This window comes from Ammospiza caudacuta, chromosome 8 (assembly GCF_027887145.1).
Source record: "Ammospiza caudacuta isolate bAmmCau1 chromosome 8, bAmmCau1.pri, whole genome shotgun sequence".
In the NCBI taxonomy this organism is placed as follows: domain Eukaryota; kingdom Metazoa; phylum Chordata; class Aves; order Passeriformes; family Passerellidae; genus Ammospiza; species Ammospiza caudacuta.
Window position 1 is genome coordinate 25,777,735 of NC_080600.1, and position 22,675 is coordinate 25,800,409.

A 22,675-nucleotide genomic window follows, 5' to 3' on the forward strand; every position below is an offset into this window, starting at 1 on the left:
TGGGTGCACAGCCACCCATACCAGAGCTGCCCTCAGTGTGTCCCAGGAGGCTCTGAGCACTCACAGGAATGAGAACTGAGTGTTCAAGAGTTTACAAAGACAAAATGAGGACAGAAAATAGGACTAGATCCATGACATTCCCCAGCTTGGGTTGAGAGCCAGTTTATTCTTGCTGGGTGCTGTTCACAAACAGGCTATAGAGCATCTCACAGGTGAGTGCATTTCTGAAAAAGATGAAATGGTGAAATGGTGTTGGAATGAATACATCATTGGTCTTTTCCTCAGGAATTTTAAAAATCACTCTGGAAGCACCCCATTCCCAGAAGCAACAGGGGGAAACCAAATGTATCTGGAAAGTGGGCCTGTTCCTTATTCTTTATCAATTGCTTCAGTGAATTTCTCAAAATATTCATTTTACATGTTTACATAATTTTATATTGCATTTTCCTACAACTTACAATGAAAACAATCACAGATGAGTACTGAACTCCACATGAAACCAGTTGATGAGCAGCTGTAGTCTGTATGCTTGCTTAGTGGCTAATGCAGAAATAAAATTTCATAGCATTTTCCCTGAAATTCATCAAAAATTTTTCAAGAGAGGGAAATTTTTCTCTGTAAAATTTTTGTGAAATACATTATGAAAAAAGAGGTCTACAGCTTTGATTCAAAATACCTAAGTATCAAAATGAAAAGGTAAGTATTTTCAGATTAATATGTGGACAGGATATGGCTTAAATGGTTTCCTTAAAAAGTATGTAAAAACTCCCAATTTGTTTCTCATACCTCTAATAGATTTTAAATATTACAGAATCCTAAATGGTGCTTCAAAACAAAACAAGCAGAGCTTAAACACAGCAGGAAAAACAGAGGATTGTCTTGGCCAACAAGGAAAGCCAAGAATGCTCATCGCATAGTGCTTCTTTGGCACCTTCCTGATGGAATGAGAGTTTGTGATACCTTCCTGACAGGTTGAGAACTTGTGACAAAGGAACTGCACGTGTGATGGACTTGCTAGGAAAGGCCACTCTGAGCACCCTGTGCCAGAAGAGCCAAGCCAAGCCTCTCCTACAAACTCCGCACAGGTTGGGTTCCGCTCCTTGTCCCTGGTGGCATCACTGCCGGCTTTCCTGGTGGACAGACTGTGCTCCCATTCCTTTGGAATGCTCTTTAGCATCCTCTCTTTCTGGCGTCTAGAAATTATGGCTGAGGGTGTTTCACTTCCAGAGGAAAACCCTAATTTTACTTGTCTTGCAAGTCTAATTCTCCAGAAGGAATGAAACGTGGAGTGGGTGTTTCTGATTTCACCTTATCGCTATTGTATTTCTAAGAGAAGTGCCACGTAACTTGAAGTGCTCAGTTACACTATGAAACGTATGGAATGTGAGCCGCTTACTCGTACGTTCGGCCACGAAAAGCAAGGACACAAACACATCCGCAAAGCGCCCGTTCGCCATCCCGGCTGCGAGCGCTCCCGAGGGACGGCCGCCTGCGCGCCGCCAGGGGGCGCCACGGCGCCGGCAGCCTCCCTCCCGCCCGCTGGCGCTGGCTCGGGCTCGGCCCGCGGCTCCCGCCGCCGCCTTCCAGGAGTTTCTCTTCCCGTGTCTCTCCCGCCTCCTTCCCACCCAAGCCAATGGCAGGGCGCCGCCCTCACCCTTCCGGAGCCCCCCCGCAGTGGCGTCGGGTAGCGACCATGGACGCCGAGGTGCAGCAGGTGGGCGCCACCGCCGTCCCGGCCCGGCGGAGGGAGCGGCTGGGGAGGAGGGAGGGATGGGAGGGGCCGGGGGTGCCGGGCGGGACTGCGGGCGGCCGGGACGAGGCCATGGGCGCGGTGTGCCCGGGGCCGTCCCGGGGCGAAGCGTTGGCACCGGTGACCCGCGGCCGCTTTCCCGCAGGCGCTGCTCAATTACTACTGCCAGGAGGGGCTGTTCCAGCACGCCCGGGCCGCGGCGGACGAGGCGCTGGCACGGCTGGGCGCGGAGCCCGTGCTCCTCTTCTACCGGGCCTACGGCGCGCTGAGGGCAGGTAACGGGGCGGGCCGCGCCTCCCGGAACGCTGGGCTTCCCAAAGCATCCCAAAGCTCAGCCCTTTGTCCGCTGGGCGGGGAAAAGCGGTGTTGGGTAGTCTGAATGTGTGCCGTGTTGAGTGAATTACCCGTGTGTTAGCATTTGTCACCGCTCCTCCGCAGTGTGAATGAAAGTGATCTAGATAGCATCGTATCAAAGTAAGAAATAACAAATATTTTTCTTTTTAATGGTTTCATGACCATGGGTTAGGTAAATGGGTTCCTTGGAGGGAATTTGAGCCCTGCCCAAAGTCACATTGCGTTTGTTTGGAAACTCACTAGTGTCTCCCAGCTAACAACTCTTCCCTTCAAAGCAGCTGTGTTAGTTTTGTTGATCCTCTGTCTCAGGGAAACTGACAGCTAATACATAATGGGTGGGATCTCTGAGTAAATTATACTGTTCTGAGAAGTTTATTTAGCAGCATGTATATTCCAAGGATGTCAGAAATATTAACAAGTAATCGAACATGGGGAGGGCTGAGACAAGTCTAGGAAGGTGTGCTGGTTTTGAGGGAGTGTGTCTATTCCCAAACTCTTAGATGTTTTTATGTAAGAATCCTGTCATTTTTCAAGATACTGGCTATTTTGCTAGTGTTAAAACAGTCACACAAATAAGGTAAAAATACTGGTTATATAAAGAAACAAGAGCAAAAAGAGCTGCTTAATGCCCTGTCTAAAACAAGAAATAGGATTTTCATCTTTCTGACAGTTGGCAGAATTAGTTGGCATAATTCAAGTTCTTTGCATTGAGATGCTCTTTTCTTTCCTGTTGTTTGAAAGACTGTTTGAAAGACTTGCACAAACAAGTGAAATTGGGTGTATGCATAACGAACAAAAGCATGGAAGAAAAAAATAGAAGTGAAAATTTAAGTCAGACTGATGTTTGATGATTATATTCTTTGTCTTGAAAAGTGTGATAGCTTATTCTGTGCTTTTTTTAAACTAGGTGATGTCCAAGAAAGTATTCGACAGCTGGAGTCTATTAAAAACAAACCAGAGGTGTCACTTTGTACAATGATGGCTCTGATTTATGCCCATAAAAAGAGCCCTAATCCAGGTATGCCTATTAAGACATTCTGGTTCATGTTTTAGACAGCTCTGTGTGAAGGCCTGAGGGTTGCAGGCTAATTCTGCCTAAGTTAAAAAGGTTTACTCTGGCTTTGCATTTGACGTAGGATCTAGTACTGAATTGAGTGATGCTTACCAGGATTGTAGACAAAATACCAAACCACTAAACTCTGAAGCATAAGAGTGAATGTTAAAATAAAACAGACCCACACACAAAATCTTACTTATCCACTGTGATAAAGAATCTTTGAAGGAAAAAAAAATTGAATCAAGCTTCTTGTGATTGTTGTTCACTCATGTCTGATATTTGTAGTTTTCAGTCAACTTGAAAAGTCTTTAAAGCCATGCCATTTCTATCTTTTAAATTATTCTGACCATATAAATGGAGAAAATAATTTTGTGAGTTTTGGCATTCCTTTCTCCAGTCTAAAAGCTGTAACAATTTTGTTAGGAATTACATTCTCAAAATAAGAGCTGGTTTATCAGGTACATTGAGTGGTTGTTAAATTATTGCTGCAGTATCTTTCTCACTATGGAGGTTTATAGGTGCTGCTGAGAGCTTGTTAAATAATTTAATGTGAAACAGCTCTAACTAATGGCATTACTCTTATTCAAGTCCCTGAGGATTAATATTGCAGGACAGCAAAATTATCGTGGATCTCAAGACTCTGAGAGTGAGAGCCTTTCCCTCATTCATTAGGTGTGTCACCATTGTCACAGCAGCAGATCAGGTTAGCCAGGCAGCTTCTGCCTTTCCCAGTGCCTGGCTGGGTCTGATCCCCTGGGTGTCCTGTCCTGATCCCCTGGGTGTCCTGTCCTGATCCCCTGGGTGTCCTGGTCCCCTGGGTGTCCTGGTCCCCTGGGTGTCCTGGTCCCCTGGGTGTTGCTGTGTGATGGCACTCTGTAACCTGACCCATGACCTTCCCTGACACCAGGGTCAGTTTTATAGGCCTGTAGTTTCCCAGATCTTCCTTGCTGCCCTTCTAGATGGACCTCAGGTTGGCTAACCACCAGTCATCTGGGACTTGCCCACTGTGTTGTTGGGAACTCTTCTGCCTTTTCCATCTGCACCTGCTAAATATTACTGATTGCGTGGGGCTGTCTGCATGTTTATCAATGTGCAGTACAGAAACAGCGTTGCTCTGGAAGCCCTTGGCTCACATGCTGTTCTTTTATAATATTTGAGAGGCTGTCAGCAAGAGCTGTGAACAAAACCCTTTCAGATCGAGACGCTGTTGTGGAGCTGGACGCAAGGCTGAAGGAGCAGCGCAAAGCCGCGGGACAGCAGGCTCTGTACTATGCTGGCCTGTTCTTGTGGCACCTTGGTCGTGAGGACAAGGCCCGGGAGTACGTTGATAGAATGATCAGAGTTTCTGGTGGTGGTAAAGAGGTAACTGGTTCTTGCCTTTCTGTAATGTAAATGTTTATTACGACAATGCATTCTCAGAAGCTAGACTTGTGGCATTAATGCTGTTTGGAGGTTATCCTGAACTATTTTTTGTGTTCTAGTACTTTCCTTCTTAACTGTCATAAATTCATTTGACGCAGCTGAGTAAATTCCCATGATTCTTTTTTGTTAACTAATATTAATTTTCAGTTAGTAAATAATAATGGCTTAATAAATTAAAATAAACGAGTAAATGGAAATAATATGCACTTAAGCCAGTATTGCTACTTGCTACTAAGCCTCATAATTCCTAGCAAAAAAATAAGCATGGTAGTCTCACTAGAGGGAGACATCTGGATCTGAAGGCTCAAAAATACCCAGAGGATTGGGGTATAAATTGTTAGCTGTTGTTAAAAGCAGAATTTGCCTAGGGTTTCACTGAAATAAGTGGTATATATAGCATTGTCTTTGGCACTTATATGCAGACATTACAATTAATTAAAATCTTAAGTCTCTAAAGAGGTTTCTGGAAACCTACTATGTTATTTTTTTTAAAGGAGGTATCAGCTTCAGTTCAAGGAGAGAAACAAAATATTTGGCTTATTTTTTGTAGTTAAAGATCTTTGAGACAGAGTTGTCAACATTGAATACATTATTTTACAGTAATATCAAACAAAAATGTTCTGTATGGTTCAGTACATTGTTCAATTTGTAATTTTAGTTTTATGTTTCTATTACAAGAGTTAGAAATCTGCAACTATTCTTCTAAATATTAATTTCTGAAAGTATGATTTAAGTAATGGCTTAGCTTTCAAACTAACAGTGATTAATAATTTAAATTGGTAGTTTTTTAAATAAGGACTAATTTATTGGCTAATTTATACTAATGTAGAAATAAATTATACTAATGAAGAAATAAGGACCTCACAAAGTAATAATAATAATAATAATAATAATAATAATAATAATAATAATAATAATAATAGTATGGTAGTTCCTAAAAAGACTAAGATAGGTCATTTTGGTAAAATAGCAGTATGTATGACTTTGCTTATTGAAACAATAGTAATTCGATTTTGTTTGCTTGTTTTTATTCTTACGAAATATTGTTTGGATATGTTATTTAGTGTGAAATATTTCCAGCTGAAGTATTTTAAAATATTCAAAGTAATTAATTTATTTTTTTACAGACACGTGCATAGAAAAAAGAGTACATTAGTATTTAAACATTTAGAATTTTTTTTAGACGTTCACTTATGATTAACTCTTTTTCTAGTTTGGTAATACGAAATTATGTTTAAATGTTTACATCTGATTTTTTGGGAGGTGGTTCAGAGTCTTTAAACTTGGTGAAATATGATTTGTTTAGTAGACTTGTTTTGATAAGATAGTTTATGTATTCCTTGTATGGAAGTACAACACCTGCCTTTCTTTAAAAACATGCTGGAGTATATAAAGTTCAGTCTCCATTGCATAACAAAATCATGACCCTGATTGTTAGCAATTACAAAATATGGCTCTTCTATTAACCTTTGATTTTTAAATACACTTCAAAATATATTTTATTTAGTTAAGTTACAGTTAATGTTTGGAACACGTAAGAGAAATAAATTTCATTCATTATAAGTAGTAAGTTCTGCAGCAAAAAGACACATTTTGCCTTTTAATTGTTTAGGTGTTCTTTCTAATAATACTTTAGAAGATTTGAAAAATGTCAAGAGTTTTGCCTTGCACAAAAAGATTTTCTTTTAAATCAGAAAGTAGAAGAAAAACCTCAAGTTTCTCCCTTTTTGCAGCACTGTTACGTTTCCTAGTGTTTCACATAAACAAAATCTTAAGAAAACTTTATGCTGAAGTGTTTGCAGAAAATATTCTGTCTAATGTGATCTAATGTGAATGTTTGTGAGGTTTTGTTCTGGCTGCTGAGCGTGTTAGACTTGTTAGGTGCCATTGGTGTTTTTTTCTAATTCTGTCAGTAAATATACTATTTGGTTAATTTAACTCTGGAATAAATTATCCAAGTGTTAGGTTATGCTAAAGACTGGTTATGCCTCTGAAGCAGTTAAAATAGATACTGTAAGTCCTCTATTTAGGTTATTTCTGCTTATTGTATCTATTGTAATTTTCTATTACCTAGTTAGCAAAGAATTCCAATTCGTATTTTGTTAACAGGGGTTAATTTTGAAGGCATGGCTTGATCTCACCTGTGGGAAAGAAACTCACATTAAAAAAGCTCTGAAATACTTTGATGAAGCACTGCAGGAAGGCAATGATGTTTTTGCACTGCTTGGTAAAGTAAGTTTATTTCACTATTTTAACTCCTCCTAAATGTCATCTTAGTCTTGTAGATTGGAGAGATGCTGATAAGAGTAGTGCATAATGAGCTGGTCCAAGGAACAGAGATACAGCTCAGACCCTGTAGGTACTTTCAGGTCCTTTAGACACCAGTGTGAAAAGAAAGGTATAGTTAAATTCAGTCAATCTGAATGTGTACTGTTGTTATGGTTTTGCTATGCACATGAGAAAACCTTTCTATTTATAGGTATAAAATGAGTTTCAAGTCACTTGAAAATGTAAAAGTGTGTAGTCCCTTCCTTTTTGCATAGGGACACCTGTGCACATTACAGAATTGCTGTGTGCCAAAAGGCAATATTTAAACACTGTAGTGTAATTTTTTGAATATTGTCAACACTCTTTTTAAATTGTCATTAGTCGATTTTGTGTGTTCATTTGTGTTCATGTAATCATCGATTATATTTCATTAAAGGAGTGGCATGAATTGTTTTCTTTACACACCACAGACATTGTTACTCATTAACATGATGTTTGTTTAGTATTCCAAAGCTAAATGCAGAAAAAATTCTTCAATGAGTATTAGAAGACTGAAGTTCAGGAGATTGTGCACAATGGTATTTGGTTAGGTGTGTGTGCTTGGCTGCATGTGGACCATTGAATTAAATTAAGAGTGTATATCAAATGTAGTTACTTAGTAATTAGGGTTTAGACAGACATGAATCTCTAGGGCTTAAAAATTAAAAATCTGTGCTTGCATAATTTCTGTCTTAAAAATATGAAATAAAACAGCACACATACAGTCACCTGGAATCTGCTAAGTAAATTCAAAGCCTCAAAGTAAAATGGGGTTTAAATCCTAAATTTATTTCTACTGGAATTAATTTGAAACCTCTGATTTTTTATTTCTGAAAGTTTTGTGTTTGGAATACCCTGTAAATTGCATTGCAGTTAGAAAATTGTTAAATCTGGCAACAACAGTAGTTACCTGCTGAGAGTGGGTTTTTGCATGGTACGTGCCTCAGAGCTTGAAAAAATGTTCATCAGTGGGTTGTGTTGAATATCCTAAAATTGTGGGATACTTCATACAAAGGTACTTCAAACCTAATGAAGCAGTTTTACTCTTCAGCTACATCTGTCTTTTTCTTGCTTACAATGACTAGTAAGTTGTCAATATTGCAGTTACCTTTGTTACGGAGCACTTAGCACGCACCAGGCTTTACACATCATCCTTTGCTATTTGATTGTTGCAATATGTCTAGTTGTGGTTGATACTCAGGTAAAACTATTACTTCAGGAAAGAGCTTTTTCTCTCTAGCTCTTTTTCGTGGTTTCTGTATGAAAGAATTTCTGAATCTTCTCACCTGTGTGAGTACAGGCTCTTGATATGGCTTGTCTTCCTCCCATTAGGCACAGTATTTTGAGGTCCGACAGAATTACTCAGGAGCTCTGGATATTGTGAACCAGATAATTGCAAACTTCCCAAACTTCATTCCTGCTTTCATAAAGAAAATGAAGCTACAACTTGCCTTGCAGGACTGGGAGCAGACAATTGAAACAGCACATAGGTTGAGTATGAAGTAGCACATCACTAAGTTCTCTTCTTGCCATGTTTACACCCAAAGGACACTTTGAAACAAAAGTAGATAGGTTTCCATTCATTGTTAATGAATCTGCATTAGTTGCGTCAGTTTTTTTTAAATAAATTTCCAGTAAATAAAGTTTTATTAGAAACCAGCCTTGCAATTCTGTGAGGATGCTACATAAATACGTGAATCCATTCTGGATGGAAGAGGATCTTTCTTGAGATAGGCATGAAATAAGATCTGTGCTTTCAGTTGAGATACAGGATCTAAAACCACTGTAGAATACAAGTTTTCCTATTCCTGTTTTCAGATAAAATAGATGATTGAGCAAGTGTTTGGTTTGGTTTCTTTACATTCACCTTTTGTTTGGTTTTAGACTATTGCAGAAAGATCCCCTCAATTTAGAAGCCATAAGAATGGAGGCCCTGCATCATCTGTGCAGGGGAGGAAATATATCTGAGGTGAGTTTTTTTATGAGCAGAATGGTGAGCACAACATAATGCATGTGGCATCTAGTCCCTACAAAGGCTGTCCTCTTTATGTATTCTCCTCATACACTCTGGCTGGTCCTGTGCTGCACTAATCTGCAGGAGATATATTCATTCACTGTTCTCATTTGAGTGGCTACTCTAGGTTATTGCTGGGGTGTTTTCTGGATGCAAAGGAAAAGACTATTTTTAACCTTCATCTTTCCAGAGAACAGGTGTCAAGCCAAACAGAAATCTGATCTGGATACCTGACTGAATCATGTTGATTTGAGTCATCAAAGTGATGTTTTTTGTATAAATGCTCTTTTGATAAATTCATAAGTTGTTGTAAGCCTTTCATTATTTTTAAATATTTTATTAATTGACATAAGGGAAATTATGAGGTCTTGTAGTGATAGATTTTTGCAAACAGGTCATAGTTTTTACACCAGTGTTTTGTTCACAATTTTTTCACAATTATTGTGGGGTTTTTTCAGCTCTAAGCATTCTACGCTATTTTTCCTTCTATTCCCAAGATCCATTTTCTTGCACAGGGCTATACACATGTATTTTGTATGTACAGCACTTGTGCCATTTTTCAGAAGTTCTAAAATAGCTGATCTAAATTTTCACCAAAAATTCATTCTGTATTTTTTCTCGTCATGCAAAAACTGGTAAAATTTAGGTGGAAAGAAAGCAAAAAAGAAAGTGTTTTCATTGTGATGTAGATATTTTCAAGTTGTAGAAGAAAAGGTATTTATGTTGCTTAACACATTTTAGTTATTGCAAAGAACTCAGTCATTAGGCTCCTTACAATCAAATTTAAGTCTTGTGCACAGTCATGGGAAAGACAAAGAAGTAGTAAGAATTGCTGTCTCTAGTTGAAGGCATCCAGGAAGGAGCCTTGCTGGACATAGTAGAGTGTTAACTAAAGATTCTGGAGTAAAATGTCACATGTAACTAAGAGCCATGTCTAGGGAAAAATTTCAAAGCTTGTTAGATTTACATGTTTCTTATTAAAAAACTCTGAGTACCCTATTATTGTATGTCCAAAAAATCCCCTTAGGTGTTTTGAGGAACTTACATTAAAAGTCTGAGCACTTGGAAGTGCTTTGCTTTTGAGCATGTGTGTCTGTATCACACTGAAGCCCAGACAGGATTCACAGATCAAATTCCTCAGACTATCTTGCTTTGTGAGACTCCTCTGTTATACCAGACTTAGCCCAAGCCTTTCACCTTTTTAGAGCATGGATAAAGGACACATGGTTTGCTTTATTGTCACTTTACTATTCCAAAGTATTTGCATAGGAATTCTCAAGTCTAACTGAGCCTGGAAACCTCAGAATTTACATTTCAATATATTAGCGCATAGTAAAAATGTGAGCAGTTTATAGTGAAAACTGTTTGATTGTCCTAACTTTTTAATTCTTTCTATTACTTATTATATTATTCCTTTTTTTTTTTTCAAGGCTTCAGCAAGACTGGGAGACCTGATTAAAGCACTGGAAAGATTAGAACCACGTAATTCTGAGCTATTCTGTAAAATGGCTTTAGCTTTCAGTAGAACAGTAAGTATGCCTTTTTTTTTTTTCCTTAAGCAGCATCCAGCTGTCTCCAGCTGTCTATATATCCTGGTTTTCTTCTATTTTTTGGTAGGCAGATATTAAATATCTGCTAAAAAGTAGAAAATTGTGGACAATTGAAATAGATTAACTCATGTAGCCTAGGTAACCACAATTTTCAAGTCTTATATTCAGCATGAATTACAGTGTTTAAGCCATCTCATTCCAAAATGATTTTACTCCTTGCTGTTAAGTGAGAAACAGTGAGAATACACTCAAATGCTTACCAGCCATCTTCTTACTGTACAAAACTGACAAGGTTAATCATGTAACTTGAAAGTGAAGGTTTCTTTAATCTCTGTATTTATCAAAAGTTGCTATAAAGAATCACTCAAAGCAACTATTAGTTATTGTATGGTATTGTATATTTATGTTTGAATCCATCCCACATTAATGTCACAGTTTTCATAGAATTACTGCAGGCTAATTTATTCTTACATGAGATGATGTTGTCTCTACTGCTCTGGCTATATTCAGTGTCTTTGTCTAATTGAATCCAAAAACTAAGAAAAGCTTAAGGCTCAAAGATTGTTCTTACCATTAGTGTGGCCGGAACCAGCTCATCCTTCAGCACACACAGACCTTAGTACAAAGAGCATTTGATTTGGCATCTGACAATGCAGAATTTGCTACTGAACTTGGCTACCAAATGATTTTACAAGGGAAAGTGAAAGAAGCTCAAAAATGGTACAAGACTGCTATGACACTTGATGAAACGAGTGTTTCTGCACTAACTGGTAAGGTCTTACACTTCCTTTTGGTTTTTACTAAACAGTGTTTTTTGGTGAAATTTTCCTATTACTGGTACTAGGAAAATCCAGAGCTGTTAGAACAGGAACACTGGGTTGTTTTCTCAGATTCGTTGTGTGCTTTCTCCCTTGTGGCAACAGTGTCTCCTTACTGAATATGCCTTTTGGTCTTGTTTATTAAAAAATTAATCTTTTCTGTTCTAAATTACAGCTCTCAAAATAATAATAGGAACAGACATTTTACTGTATTGTACTGACTTTATTATTTAATTTCTGTAGTACCAAAGAACTAGAGAACTCTTAACCATTACAAAAATAAGAAAATCAATGGCATGATGGAACAAGCTGCCCATGTCCTTGTTTTGTCCAAATTAGCTTGAAAAACATAATCAAGTCAAAGCATTATACTTTAGATATGTGTTGCATCCAAAAAACTCCCACTCTATACTAAGTCTCATATGTATCAAGAAAATGGAGAGTAAATATGTCATATTTTCCTGTCAGATTTTTCCCTGTATTTTTTTCCTCTTTGACTGTGCCATGGCCTTAAACAGTATTAAAACTTCAGATTGCAGGAATGGTTTGTGTGTGTGCTTGAGGTTGTTTTCCTTCTTGTATTTGTTATGAATTTAGAAGCCAGACTTTATTGTGTTTCTGCTTAGTCTAGAACCAGTTGAAGATTCACCATTTCAAACTGCTATATTGCATATTAATGTGTCAATCATGTATCACCTACCCTAGGTTTTTCTGAGTATGTAAAATTTGCATTACCATAAGTCTTGATCCATTCTTTCTTTTCCTGTCACTGCTTTATGAAAAGACTGAGGAGAGGAAAAGTTAGTTCTGGAAAAGGGAAGCATGTGCTTGACCAGGAAGATGAATTGGCAATAAAGTTTTTCCATGTGTTGCAGGAATTATCCGTTGCCAGCTAATGCAAGGGCAATTAGAAGATGCAGAGCATCAGTTGGAGTTTCTTAATGAAATTCAGCAGTCCATTGGGAAATCTGGGGTAGGAGGCATCTTTCTTTACTGAGATACTTTGATTACAGTCTGAACTGTGGCCTTGTGTTACACCTTCTATATTACAGTCATTTGAGTAGAGCATTCTTAATGGAGTACTGTTAAGTCTTTCAGTTTTCTTTCTATTTAAGTCAGTGTGTTGTTTAACTTGGCAACCAGGCTGTTTGCTTGCAGAGCAAAAACATCACTTTCTAGCTGTGTTTCTTCTCTGAACATAATTTTGATATGTCAAGGAGGGACAAATATTAATTATTTCCAGGATTTTTTGATCAGACAAATGTAAAGGTTCTTGCACAAATTAAAGGAATGAATTGATAGAATAATCATCAAGTGTCCTTTACAACATGCTAAATGTCTTAGAGTATCCCTAAATATAAAGAAGAAGTGGCTAACATTGATAATTATGTAGTATTGTATGGGTAACAGATGAATGTATCTGGAATATGCAGAATGTCTGAGGGTTTGTGTTTGTTTTTTCTTTTCTGTAGGAATTATCTTTCCTGCATGCAGTCCTAGCTATGAAAAAACACAAGAGACAAGAAGACATTTTTGCTTTATTGAATGATGTTCTGGATACTCACTTTTCATCTTTGCATGGATTTCCTCTTGGTGTGGAGTATTTTGAAAAACTAAACCCTGATTTCTTGCTAGAAATTATTAGAGAATATCTTAATTTTTGTCCAGCACAGGTAAGCACCTCTATATTTTATCTGTCTAGGAATGGGAATTTTTCATTTGGAGAACAGTTAATCATGAAGCAAAAATACAGAAAATTTTCCCTTTTAAAATGTGAATTTATTTGAAGTAAGAATATGTTTTGGGATATTACACCACTTTTTAGTCAAAGTAATGATAAAAATAGGCATTTTGTGATGTGAGCAAGTGGCAGTAATGACATCTGAGGAAACTTGGGATATTTATTTAATGCATTCTGTGTGTGTAGTTGCACTGTCTTAGTATCTCTTAGGAAACTGTAATGACACAGTGAATAGAGCTATCACATTATGAAACTAGGTTGTTCACACTGACCACCCTGTCCATGAAATATTTTTGTTGGCTTAGGATATTTTTTCAGTAGATGTAAATTCTTTCTTTTGCATGTTGCTAAAAATCAGATGGAATACTGCCTATTTATATTTTTATTCCAGTGAAAAATCTCACTTACTTAGGTGGCTTAATTTTCTGTGGCTGAATTTGTGTGCTCTAGTTTTAGCAACAAAGGTATGTAGAACTTAATAAATTGAATGGGGACCTGACATCTTTAAAGCAGAAGAAACACATTAAAAGTTTCTTTAAATAGTGTCTTCCTTAAACAGAGTATTCTTCTGAAGTAGCTGGCAGCTGACTTCTGTTATCCTGTCGTTATTTCTAGCCTAATTATAGAACCTTTCCATAAATATGTTTATGTAGAGTTTTATAATCTTAACAGGAAAACAAGTAGTTTTCCATTGTTGTGAGCTGTCTCACCATCTATAAGAAAATGACAATATTTGAAAGTCTAAAACATCAGTAGCAGTGACATTTTCATGTCACAGATGGCCTTGATAGGAAGTGACACACTCTGTGAGGTTTTGCTCTTATCTGAAGATTTCCCTGGGATATGTTCCAGAAATACTGAACAGCAATGATGGTTTTTAATTTGGAATTAAAACCTTTTCTGAATTTTTGTCCATAGAAAGGTTTTCAGAAGAAAAGACAGGCTTTTGCTGAAGTTTCCTTTATCTCTTTATTGCAAAAAAAGGACCCACAGGTGTTTGAAAGTGTGGGGTTAGCTAGGTGGTGGAGGCTTCCATTTTGGTTTAGGGTCCTGTGAAAATACTATTTGTCAACAGAATGATGTTTAGGTTACCTTTTCCTTTTTTTATGTATAAACCAGCAATTAGCTAAAGTAATAGAGGGAAAGGAATAATATTTCTGATAAAGAGCAATTAAAACATGGCATATTGTACTGGCAGTTTGCATGGGAGCAGCTGTTTTTCAGCTTCTATTTTCAGTTTGTTGGTAGCAGTATGAATATGTTCTGTGGTGTGGGATGAGGGTAGGCATGACAGGAGCAGAACCTTTTCTTCTCAGCCTTCTCATCATTTGTTCCAACTTCAGCTTTGTTGAAATTTAATTCATAGTAATGCTGTGTTGGATGAGTTGGCCTGGTAATTCAGAATGTGTAACCAAATGATTATGGCCTGACTCTTCTGTGTATGTCAGGTCTGAAGTGTTTCATTGTCCTTGAAGTCTGAGGCTGTCTTGTGTTCCTGCTGATATCAAGAAGTTGCCCCATTAAATTTCAAATGTTTTTTATATTTCTTCTTAACAACAGCTGAAGGAAATAGCAAGGCTTTGCTAATGCTCATTGTAGTTGAAAGTGAAGTTCAGACTTAAAAAGAAATGTAAATCTAAACCCTGTTGACTCAAATGCTGGTTTTTGTTAGCTTGTTGGTGTTCTTTTTTTTATTACTTGGTGTTTTTGCTCCTAGCCTGCAAGTCCTGGGCAGTCTCCTTCACCACTTCTCAAGCACTGTGCTTCCGTTCTTGAAACTGTTGTAAAAACTGTGCCTGGTCTTCAACAAGCTGTCTTTTTATTTGCAAAAGTGAAGTACTTGTCAGGTAATAGTTATATGAATAGGTAGTTAACTACCTCCTTAGTTTATTTAATATAAAAAATTATTTCACACCTGTAAATAATAATGAATATTTTTCTTTCACTGCAGAATACTATATAACAATTAAGTGAAGAACATTTGCTCTTCATTTCTTTGCCTTTTATATGAGAGTATCTTAATTTTACAGACCTGTAAATAAGTATTTTTTTTAACTACTGTTTCCCAGAAAGTTAATTTATTGAATGATTTACAGAGGGAGCAATGAGAAAATACCATACCTTTGACCTGCTTTTGACTTCATGTCATAACTTTAGGATGCTTTGTATATGAGTTTATTCACTGGATGGTGATATTTATTAAAAAACCAAGGCAAATAAAAATGATATGTATATAACATATATATATATATATAAACTGCTTTTTCACTTTCCCTTCCTTTCCCCACTTCCTAGGGGATATTGAAGCAGCCCATAGTAATTTATATTACTGTCTGGAAAGGAACCCCTCTTATGCAGAGGCACATTTACTGATGGCCCAGGTGTATTTGGCTCAAAACAATATCAAGCTATGTTCTCAGTCCTTGGAACTTTGTCTAAGCCATAATTTTGAGGTAAGTGTAACAAAAGAATGAAACAATTTTATTCAGTCAGTCATCTGAAGTTTTATGTTTTTGTATATAATAATTTTCAACTGAACTTTTTATAATTCTTCTGCTACAAATTTAATATCTACATGTTTATATGAGTGTGATATCTGAATATTTATCAAATAAATGACCATGAAGACAAAACTAACACCTCACATTTCATGGGTCTTACACATTACAGTATGGGATTTTTGATTTGTTGACCTCATGTAGGATTAGCAGAGAGTTGGGAACACAGTACACACACACACACCCCACTCATTAGGTCTGAGTTGTGCCCAAGTGTCTTGAGACCACTTAGCTGGAAGCTGTTCTTTGCAAGCATGTCCCATCTTAGTTCCTTTCTCCAATTGATACATGAAAGCTGAAGATTTATATCTAATTAGCTGCCTAATTGAGGTCCTTGCCATTTCACAGAGCTGTATTTCTCTTACAGACTTTTTGTTTCATGTGAAGTATATTTTAGGAAGGTGAAGAACGGCACGCAGGACTTGTGCCAAATAATGATTGTTTGTTTCCTCTAATTAATAGCCTGGTGAAGTGTGCATGCAGACAGTGTGGAAGAATACCTTAAAACTCAGTCTAGTTTAAAATAAAGCAGTGATTAATGTTGTTCTGTCCCAAAGTCTCATCCCTTGTAATAGTTTCTTTGTACTTAAAAAACTTACTGAATTACTAGTTTGCGTACTCTTCACTTATTACTCTTATAATTTTGTTAGTAAATTTCTGAAATTGAATTTGTGTATATTTGGAGGAAAAAAAAAAACCAAAGTTTCTTTCCAAAGTCAATATTAAAACAATCTTGCAAGGGGTTTGAATACTTTACATCAAGTAAAATTTGGAAATTCTTTATCTTGTTCTTTTTTAAGGTGAGAGAACATCCTACGTATCACTTAATTAAGGCCCAAACCCAAAAGAAGGTGGGAGAAATATCAGAAGCTATTAAAACCTTACAGATGGCAAGGAATTTGCCTGGAATGAGAAAACCTATAGCTTCCTCAAAAACAAAAGGAAAAAGTATTGAAATTGATGCAAGTGATCGTGTGTCTGTGTTCCTAGAGTTGGTAGAAGCTCATCGCTTGAATGGAGAGCCGGTAAGATGGCAAACCTGCTAAAATATAAAACACACCTGAAAACAATTCCCTCTTCCCATTCCCAATTCTATTTGTTCAGAATAGAAAACCACTTATTTTACCAAGAGGATTTGCTTAGTAAAACTTCCAGCATGTGAATATCTGATTTGAGAACTTCAGTACCTTAAATTGTACAGAGCAAAGAAAAACAAACTGTTCACAGGTGTTCAATTTTGAGACTTCAAAAACCATTTCATACTGTTGATGTTCATTTGCTGGGATGTAGATCCCTGTTTTGTTGTCAGAATGCTATTTAGCAGTAGTTTTGGATCATGTCCCTATCTTTGTGTAGCAGCAGCCCTACTATCAGCTGTGTCTGGATAAGCAATAGAACACTACCTATGTATAAGAATGTAAGAGAAGCCATACTGTCCTGTGGTTTGGAGGCCAGCCTGCTCAAAGCAGGACCTGTTGGAGCAAGGTGCTAAATGCATTCTCTAGCTGAACTTTGAGTATGTACTTGTTTATATGCAACACAAATGTAATTTTCTGTACTCAAACTTACTTTAGTAGTCCATATCACAGGAGTTTTATTTAAAAAGATCAGAAATACTATGGTGAAACAAGTGGATATTATGGTTTGTGGGTTTTTTTGATTGGTTTGCATAATGCCCATAAATGCTAATAGTGTCTTTATTTTTGGCTGTTCAATGACAGGAATGCAATTAATTCTATTATTTTTATTATTTGCAGCATGAAGCTGCTATAGTCATCCAGGATGCCATGAATGAATTTTCTGGAACACCCGAGGAGCTAAGGGTTGTGATTGCAAACGCAGATCTGGCAATTGCTCAAGGAGATGTGAAACATGCCTTGACTATGCTCCGAAATATTACACCTGAACAGCCTTACTTTGTACAAGCTAAAGAAAAAATGGCAGATATTTATCTTCAGTATAGGAAAGATAAGAAGTTGTATGCTGCCTGCTATAGGTAAAAGTTTGTGCTGTGCATAGTTGTCTAGATGTTTACTGATAGCATGGTGAACTCATTTTTTCTTCCTACTGCAAGAAATGAGAAATGTTTAGTGGCATGAACTCATTTGAGCAAATGTAGTAACTTTTAAAACAATAATTAGAAGTCTTATTTTGAAAAGATATTTCAGATTTTTTGGGGTTTATTTTGAGAAATAAAAAACTAAAATCTGCAGAGGATAAAATTGTTGTGCCTTTCTCTTGTTTAGATACCAGTATTGACATGTTATATACTAATCTATGTTTTGTCTTCTGTTTCCAGTGACCTAGTAGAAAAACTGCCAAGTGCTCATACTTTTCTTCTTCTTGGTGATGCATACATGAATATTCAAGAGGTGAGTGCTTGCTAGAGATGAATGGAATATTTGTGTAGTTTGTTGACTTTGTCTAGTTGAAACATTGTGGCATGCTGACTTTTATTGATTGATATTTGTCAAACAGAAACTGCTTTAGGATATAAAACAATAAATATTGACTATGAGTAGCTGTTTAAATTTAAAACTGTTGAAAATACATTTCTTATAAAAGCTTACTGGCTGAAAGTCAAGGAGGAAATGTTTTCTAGAGCATCACTGCCTCTTCTCTCAGAAGTATTGTAGCTTATGAATCAGTACTGGAGTTCCTGGAGCTGTACCAGATTTTGTTTTCTTCATACTCCTTTTATCTTAATCTTTGACTTATATGTGTTTATATTTTACTGTTACAGCCTGATGAAGCCATAGAAGCCTACGAGCAGGCCTTGAAGAAAAATCCGAAAGATCCATCTTTAGCAAGTAAAATTGGAAAAGCCCTAATCAAAACACATAACTACTCAAAGGTATTCTATAATTAATGTGTTAGGTTAGTTGAGTACTGTTTCGGCATGTGGGCTTTGCTTGGGTAAAAATATTACATTTCAGAGTGCTAAAATAGATATTTTGTCCTGAAAGTAAGTTCTTAAATTCTCTTCAGATCATCTGGCCAAAGGCACAGTGGGTAGCTCCACACATTAGTGGACTCTAATCTGTTGAATTGTAGTTCTGGTGACTTGCAGTGGGTTTGGGCCTGCCCTGAAACCCGTGTTTTATTACTTCTCCATTGAAAAAAAAGTAAAGCAACATGTCATTGAATACCTAGGTAACAAGGTTGTTGTCTTTAAATTATACACAAATTTTTGCTTCTTTCTTCAAGGCAATCAGTTACTATGAGGCTGCAGTGAGAAGTGGTCAACAGAACTTCCTTTGCTATGATTTGGCTGAGCTTTTAATGAAACTGAAGCAGTATGAACAGGCAGAAAAAATACTTCAGCAAGCTTTAGATCATGACCCTGGTAGGACTGTTATTAATTCACAGGAAAACATACAATTTTTTCAACTGTTATTTGTGTTTTCTGCATGACTCTAAGGAGTAAATGAGTTTATGGGCACTTTTTTCCCGAGGTTTAATTACATTTATTTACCTTTGTGGCTGTCTGAATAGAGAAGCAGTATTATTAGTAGTCCATTCTAGAAGGTTTTCTTATGTCACTATGTCACTTTCATGCTTTGCAGGGGCATGTTGGTTTTCCATCTTATCTACTTCTTACTGAAAAAGTCCTCTGATTTAACATTGTATTCCTGTCCTAGTTAAGCCATTGAGGATCTGGGTAATTTAATAGTCATGCTCAAGACAGCTTGATTTTCCTAGTGTGGAAAAATAATTAGCACTAAATACAGTTTGACCCATGTACTTTAAAATCTTATCTTCTGTCTTAAAATGAAGCAATTTTTTTAATGTCTTTTTTATTGTTTTGATAAATACACATTCTTTGAGAGAAAAATGTTTAGGAAAAGTGTTTTGGCTGATTCGGAAAATTATTGAATGATGTAATAATTTTTTATGGAAATGCTAGAATATCCTTTGTGGAAAAAAATGAATGATAGGAAATACACTGAAGGGAATGATCTTACATGGTCTGAGTTACACATTTTAATCTCTGATGTAAAATAGCATGTCACAATTACAGCCCTCAAAGACCAGTTTTCTGATAGAATATAGCTCTAGAAACTCCTTAATTTTAATAAAGATAAACCAATATTTTTGGTGGTGTTTGTATTTTAATGTGGAACTGTGCTCAAGATACTGCGTTGGCAGTAGAGTAAAATAAATTTAAGCCAGGGAAGGCTTGAATTCCTCAAATAGTAATTGATGCATATTTATTTTAACCATTATTCAAAAGCAGCCTGCTGCTTTTAAGTAGATACTGTAATATTTATTTTATTGAATTCATGTCTATTCCAGACTCTAGCAAAAGATGCATAGTTTGAGGTCTGGCTAGAAATTTCATTGAAGAGTCTCATCCTTTTTACATCTAGAGTATCACATTATATCAATTTGGACATTTTTTGTTGAATTTTAAGAGGATTTAGACAAGAAATGTCAGGAATGGCTTTATTTCCTGTCTGCTTACATCAAAATATTTTCTGTCATGTCTCTGAAAATGCTAATAGACCAGACATCAATTTTTTTTTTATTCTGTTTGCATCTTTCAGTATCTTTGGCCTTAAATCTCACTTTGTTTGTAGTCTGTAAAGTTTACCCTGTTTACTTATCAACATCCTCTGCCCACCAGCAACGCACCAAGTCAGATCACAATTCTAAATAAGTAAGATGGAGCCGTGAATTTTTCATGTAAGCTCTTTACTGGAGGATGTGATGATTTCTATTTCCTTTGACTTTACTGGGATCAGCTCCTTCAAGAATAATGTTTGTTTAATGTCATTCTTACAGTTAATGAATTGTCTTCTTTGATGGAAGATGTACGTTACCAGGTACTTCTGGCAAAAATTTACAGCAAAATGGAGATGATTGACAGAGCTATAGTTTCATTACAGCAGGTAATGAGGAGAATCAAAAATACCTGTGAAACTTGCAATATCCTCATGTTTACCTCTGGTTTCACTTTTGTGCCATGTTCGAACCATAATATCCATGTGAATGTGGAAAATGAATGTATGCTGGGGATAAAGCACCAGTGACTGCTGTGAAATGTAAAGTACAAAAGGTGTTACACAGTCTGAGCTTTTTTGCAAGCAATGTTATCTGAATTTTAGATCAGAATGCAGTTTTTTGCTGCAAGCCTGCAGTCTTACTTTTCCTTCATTTGTGTGTGGAGCATAGTTTTAGCATATCAGGTGAAAATGAAATTGGCCATGAGGGCAGCTAGATGGCATATCTTTAGCTCAACATTGAAAATCATTCACAGAGTGAAATGGAACAGCTTTCAATGGCTACCTGTTGTTTTGTTGTACTGCTGAACAGCAGTATTAGTATTAAATAGCAGTAATAAGATCTGTTCATTCTGCAGTTCAATATTATCCCTCAGACTGAGGCTTGAAAGAATAAAGTTGGATGCTAGAGCTTGAATCCCTTAGAAAATGCTTTCTCAACAAAAAGGTTTAGCAAGAGATGTGGTGAGTAATTTCTGCTGTAGTACACCTCCACTCTGTGAAAGTGAAGGTAACAGCAATGGTAAACCTTGGTAGCATCTTCTGATCAGCAAGAAAAGTCTGCAGATTGGTTGGAAAGGTAATTGTATGTGAGGGTTTAAATACCAGTATTGGTTAGATTTCTTTGTTAAATTCTTACTTGTTTTTTACTTAAAATGTACTTATTTCTTTCTCAAAGTTGACTTTTTTCCCCCAGTTCTCTTTCAGTAAAATTCTGCCTAAGCAGTCTCCTTTTCTTACTCTCTTCTTTACTTCTTTATTTCTTCCAGGTTTCTCACTATGTCATGTTTCAAAAAACTTTCTGTCCTTTTGGGGTTCTTTTGATGTTTTTTCTTCTGCCCTCAAAACTGTCTTTCCTTGTACCCATTCATTCTCTTTGGAATTCTCTTTTCCTTTTGATGCCACGTTCATTTACACAAAAACACCTACATTTTGATTTCAGCAGGACTAACTTAAATGTCTTAAACAGGTCTCTTCCCTTGGTTTTCAGAGAGATGCTGGAAGTTCTCCCCAGATGTTATTTTGTGCTTTAGTTCTAATTTCCTGCTAGGCAAAATGGTAGGGCTGTAAGAACCAGAACAGTATTAATGCTTCCTTCTGTTAAAAAAAAGACAAGTAAACTGTTTTATAGTAGATAAATGACATTAATTCCTTTGACAATTCTTGACTGCTCCCTGCTTTCCCCACCCCAGGCTCGGGAGTTACAAGGCAGAGTGCTGAAACGGGCTCAAGTAGAGCAGCTAGATGCAGTTCCTGCTCAGAAACAGTTAGCAGCTGAGATTTCTGCTGAGATTGCAAAACATTCAACAGCCCAGCGAAACTATGAAAAAGCAATTAAATTTTACAAAGAAGCCCTTGTTCACTGTGAAACCAATAACAAGGTCAGTTCTCCCTCTGGCTATTTTGCATTGTTTTTCTATTCAGTTTTTAGTTATAGCAAAACATTTTTCCACTTATCCACAGAATAGAATAATTTGCAATTATTTCTGTTTCATGATATACACAGAACCTTGAACTTTCTCCTCTTCTTTGATTATCATGATAGAATAGATGCATGCACTGCTAACTTCTGTCTGTTACAAGAACTCCTGACTCAAGTGGTGTCTGCATGCACTCACAGTGAGCCTGTCTTCAGGTACCAGTAATGATGGAGATTGAAACAACCTTGCTTGCTGCTTGTCCTCTGAAATGAGCTCCCAGTGATTTTGGTCAATACAGGCAATTTCTGTCTTTTCTGTGTCTACTTTTATCTGGGCTTGGTAGAATTCTGATTTTAGTCACAAAATGTTGCTGATCTTGAGCAGGGTTATTGTACTGCTTCTCGCTTCTCTGCACAGTCTCTTTCCCACAGGTTGATAAATAAAGGTAAACTCAGATTTATTTTTATCCTTCTCTTCCTTCTTATAATTTTGTAACCCTGGGCTTTGGAGATAAGAGAGAGAGAAGCAGAAGTCTTAAGAAATTTATAATTATAATGAGCACAAAGATAAAGTGTTATCTTTAGTGAGGTTTTTTCTAGATTAAAAATCAATAAATACAATTTTTGTTCATTTGCCATGATATGCTATCATAATGATGTTATATCCTTAGGCGTATGTGA

General features: G+C 36.7%; 1 protein-coding gene across 1 annotated transcript in view; it reads left to right on the forward strand.

The window, feature by feature from the left end:
• Positions 1 to 1,633: 1,633 nt before the first annotated feature.
• TTC21B (tetratricopeptide repeat domain 21B) overlaps positions 1,634 to 22,675 on the forward strand; it is a 34,014-nt gene continuing 12,972 nt past the window's right edge. Inside the window, exons 1-20 of the mRNA XM_058809381.1 lie at positions 1,634 to 1,714; positions 1,896 to 2,025; positions 3,012 to 3,122; positions 4,357 to 4,523; positions 6,693 to 6,815; positions 8,223 to 8,380; positions 8,775 to 8,859; positions 10,335 to 10,433; positions 11,032 to 11,224; positions 12,148 to 12,245; positions 12,745 to 12,945; positions 14,731 to 14,860; positions 15,309 to 15,466; positions 16,372 to 16,596; positions 17,329 to 17,567; positions 17,871 to 17,943; positions 18,315 to 18,425; positions 18,779 to 18,917; positions 20,357 to 20,463; positions 21,768 to 21,956. Coding sequence (XP_058665364.1) covers positions 1,634 to 1,714; positions 1,896 to 2,025; positions 3,012 to 3,122; positions 4,357 to 4,523; positions 6,693 to 6,815; positions 8,223 to 8,380; positions 8,775 to 8,859; positions 10,335 to 10,433; positions 11,032 to 11,224; positions 12,148 to 12,245; positions 12,745 to 12,945; positions 14,731 to 14,860; positions 15,309 to 15,466; positions 16,372 to 16,596; positions 17,329 to 17,567; positions 17,871 to 17,943; positions 18,315 to 18,425; positions 18,779 to 18,917; positions 20,357 to 20,463; positions 21,768 to 21,956 — 2,817 coding nt within the window. The remainder of the gene's footprint in view (positions 1,715 to 1,895; positions 2,026 to 3,011; positions 3,123 to 4,356; positions 4,524 to 6,692; positions 6,816 to 8,222; positions 8,381 to 8,774; positions 8,860 to 10,334; positions 10,434 to 11,031; positions 11,225 to 12,147; positions 12,246 to 12,744; positions 12,946 to 14,730; positions 14,861 to 15,308; positions 15,467 to 16,371; positions 16,597 to 17,328; positions 17,568 to 17,870; positions 17,944 to 18,314; positions 18,426 to 18,778; positions 18,918 to 20,356; positions 20,464 to 21,767; positions 21,957 to 22,675) is intronic.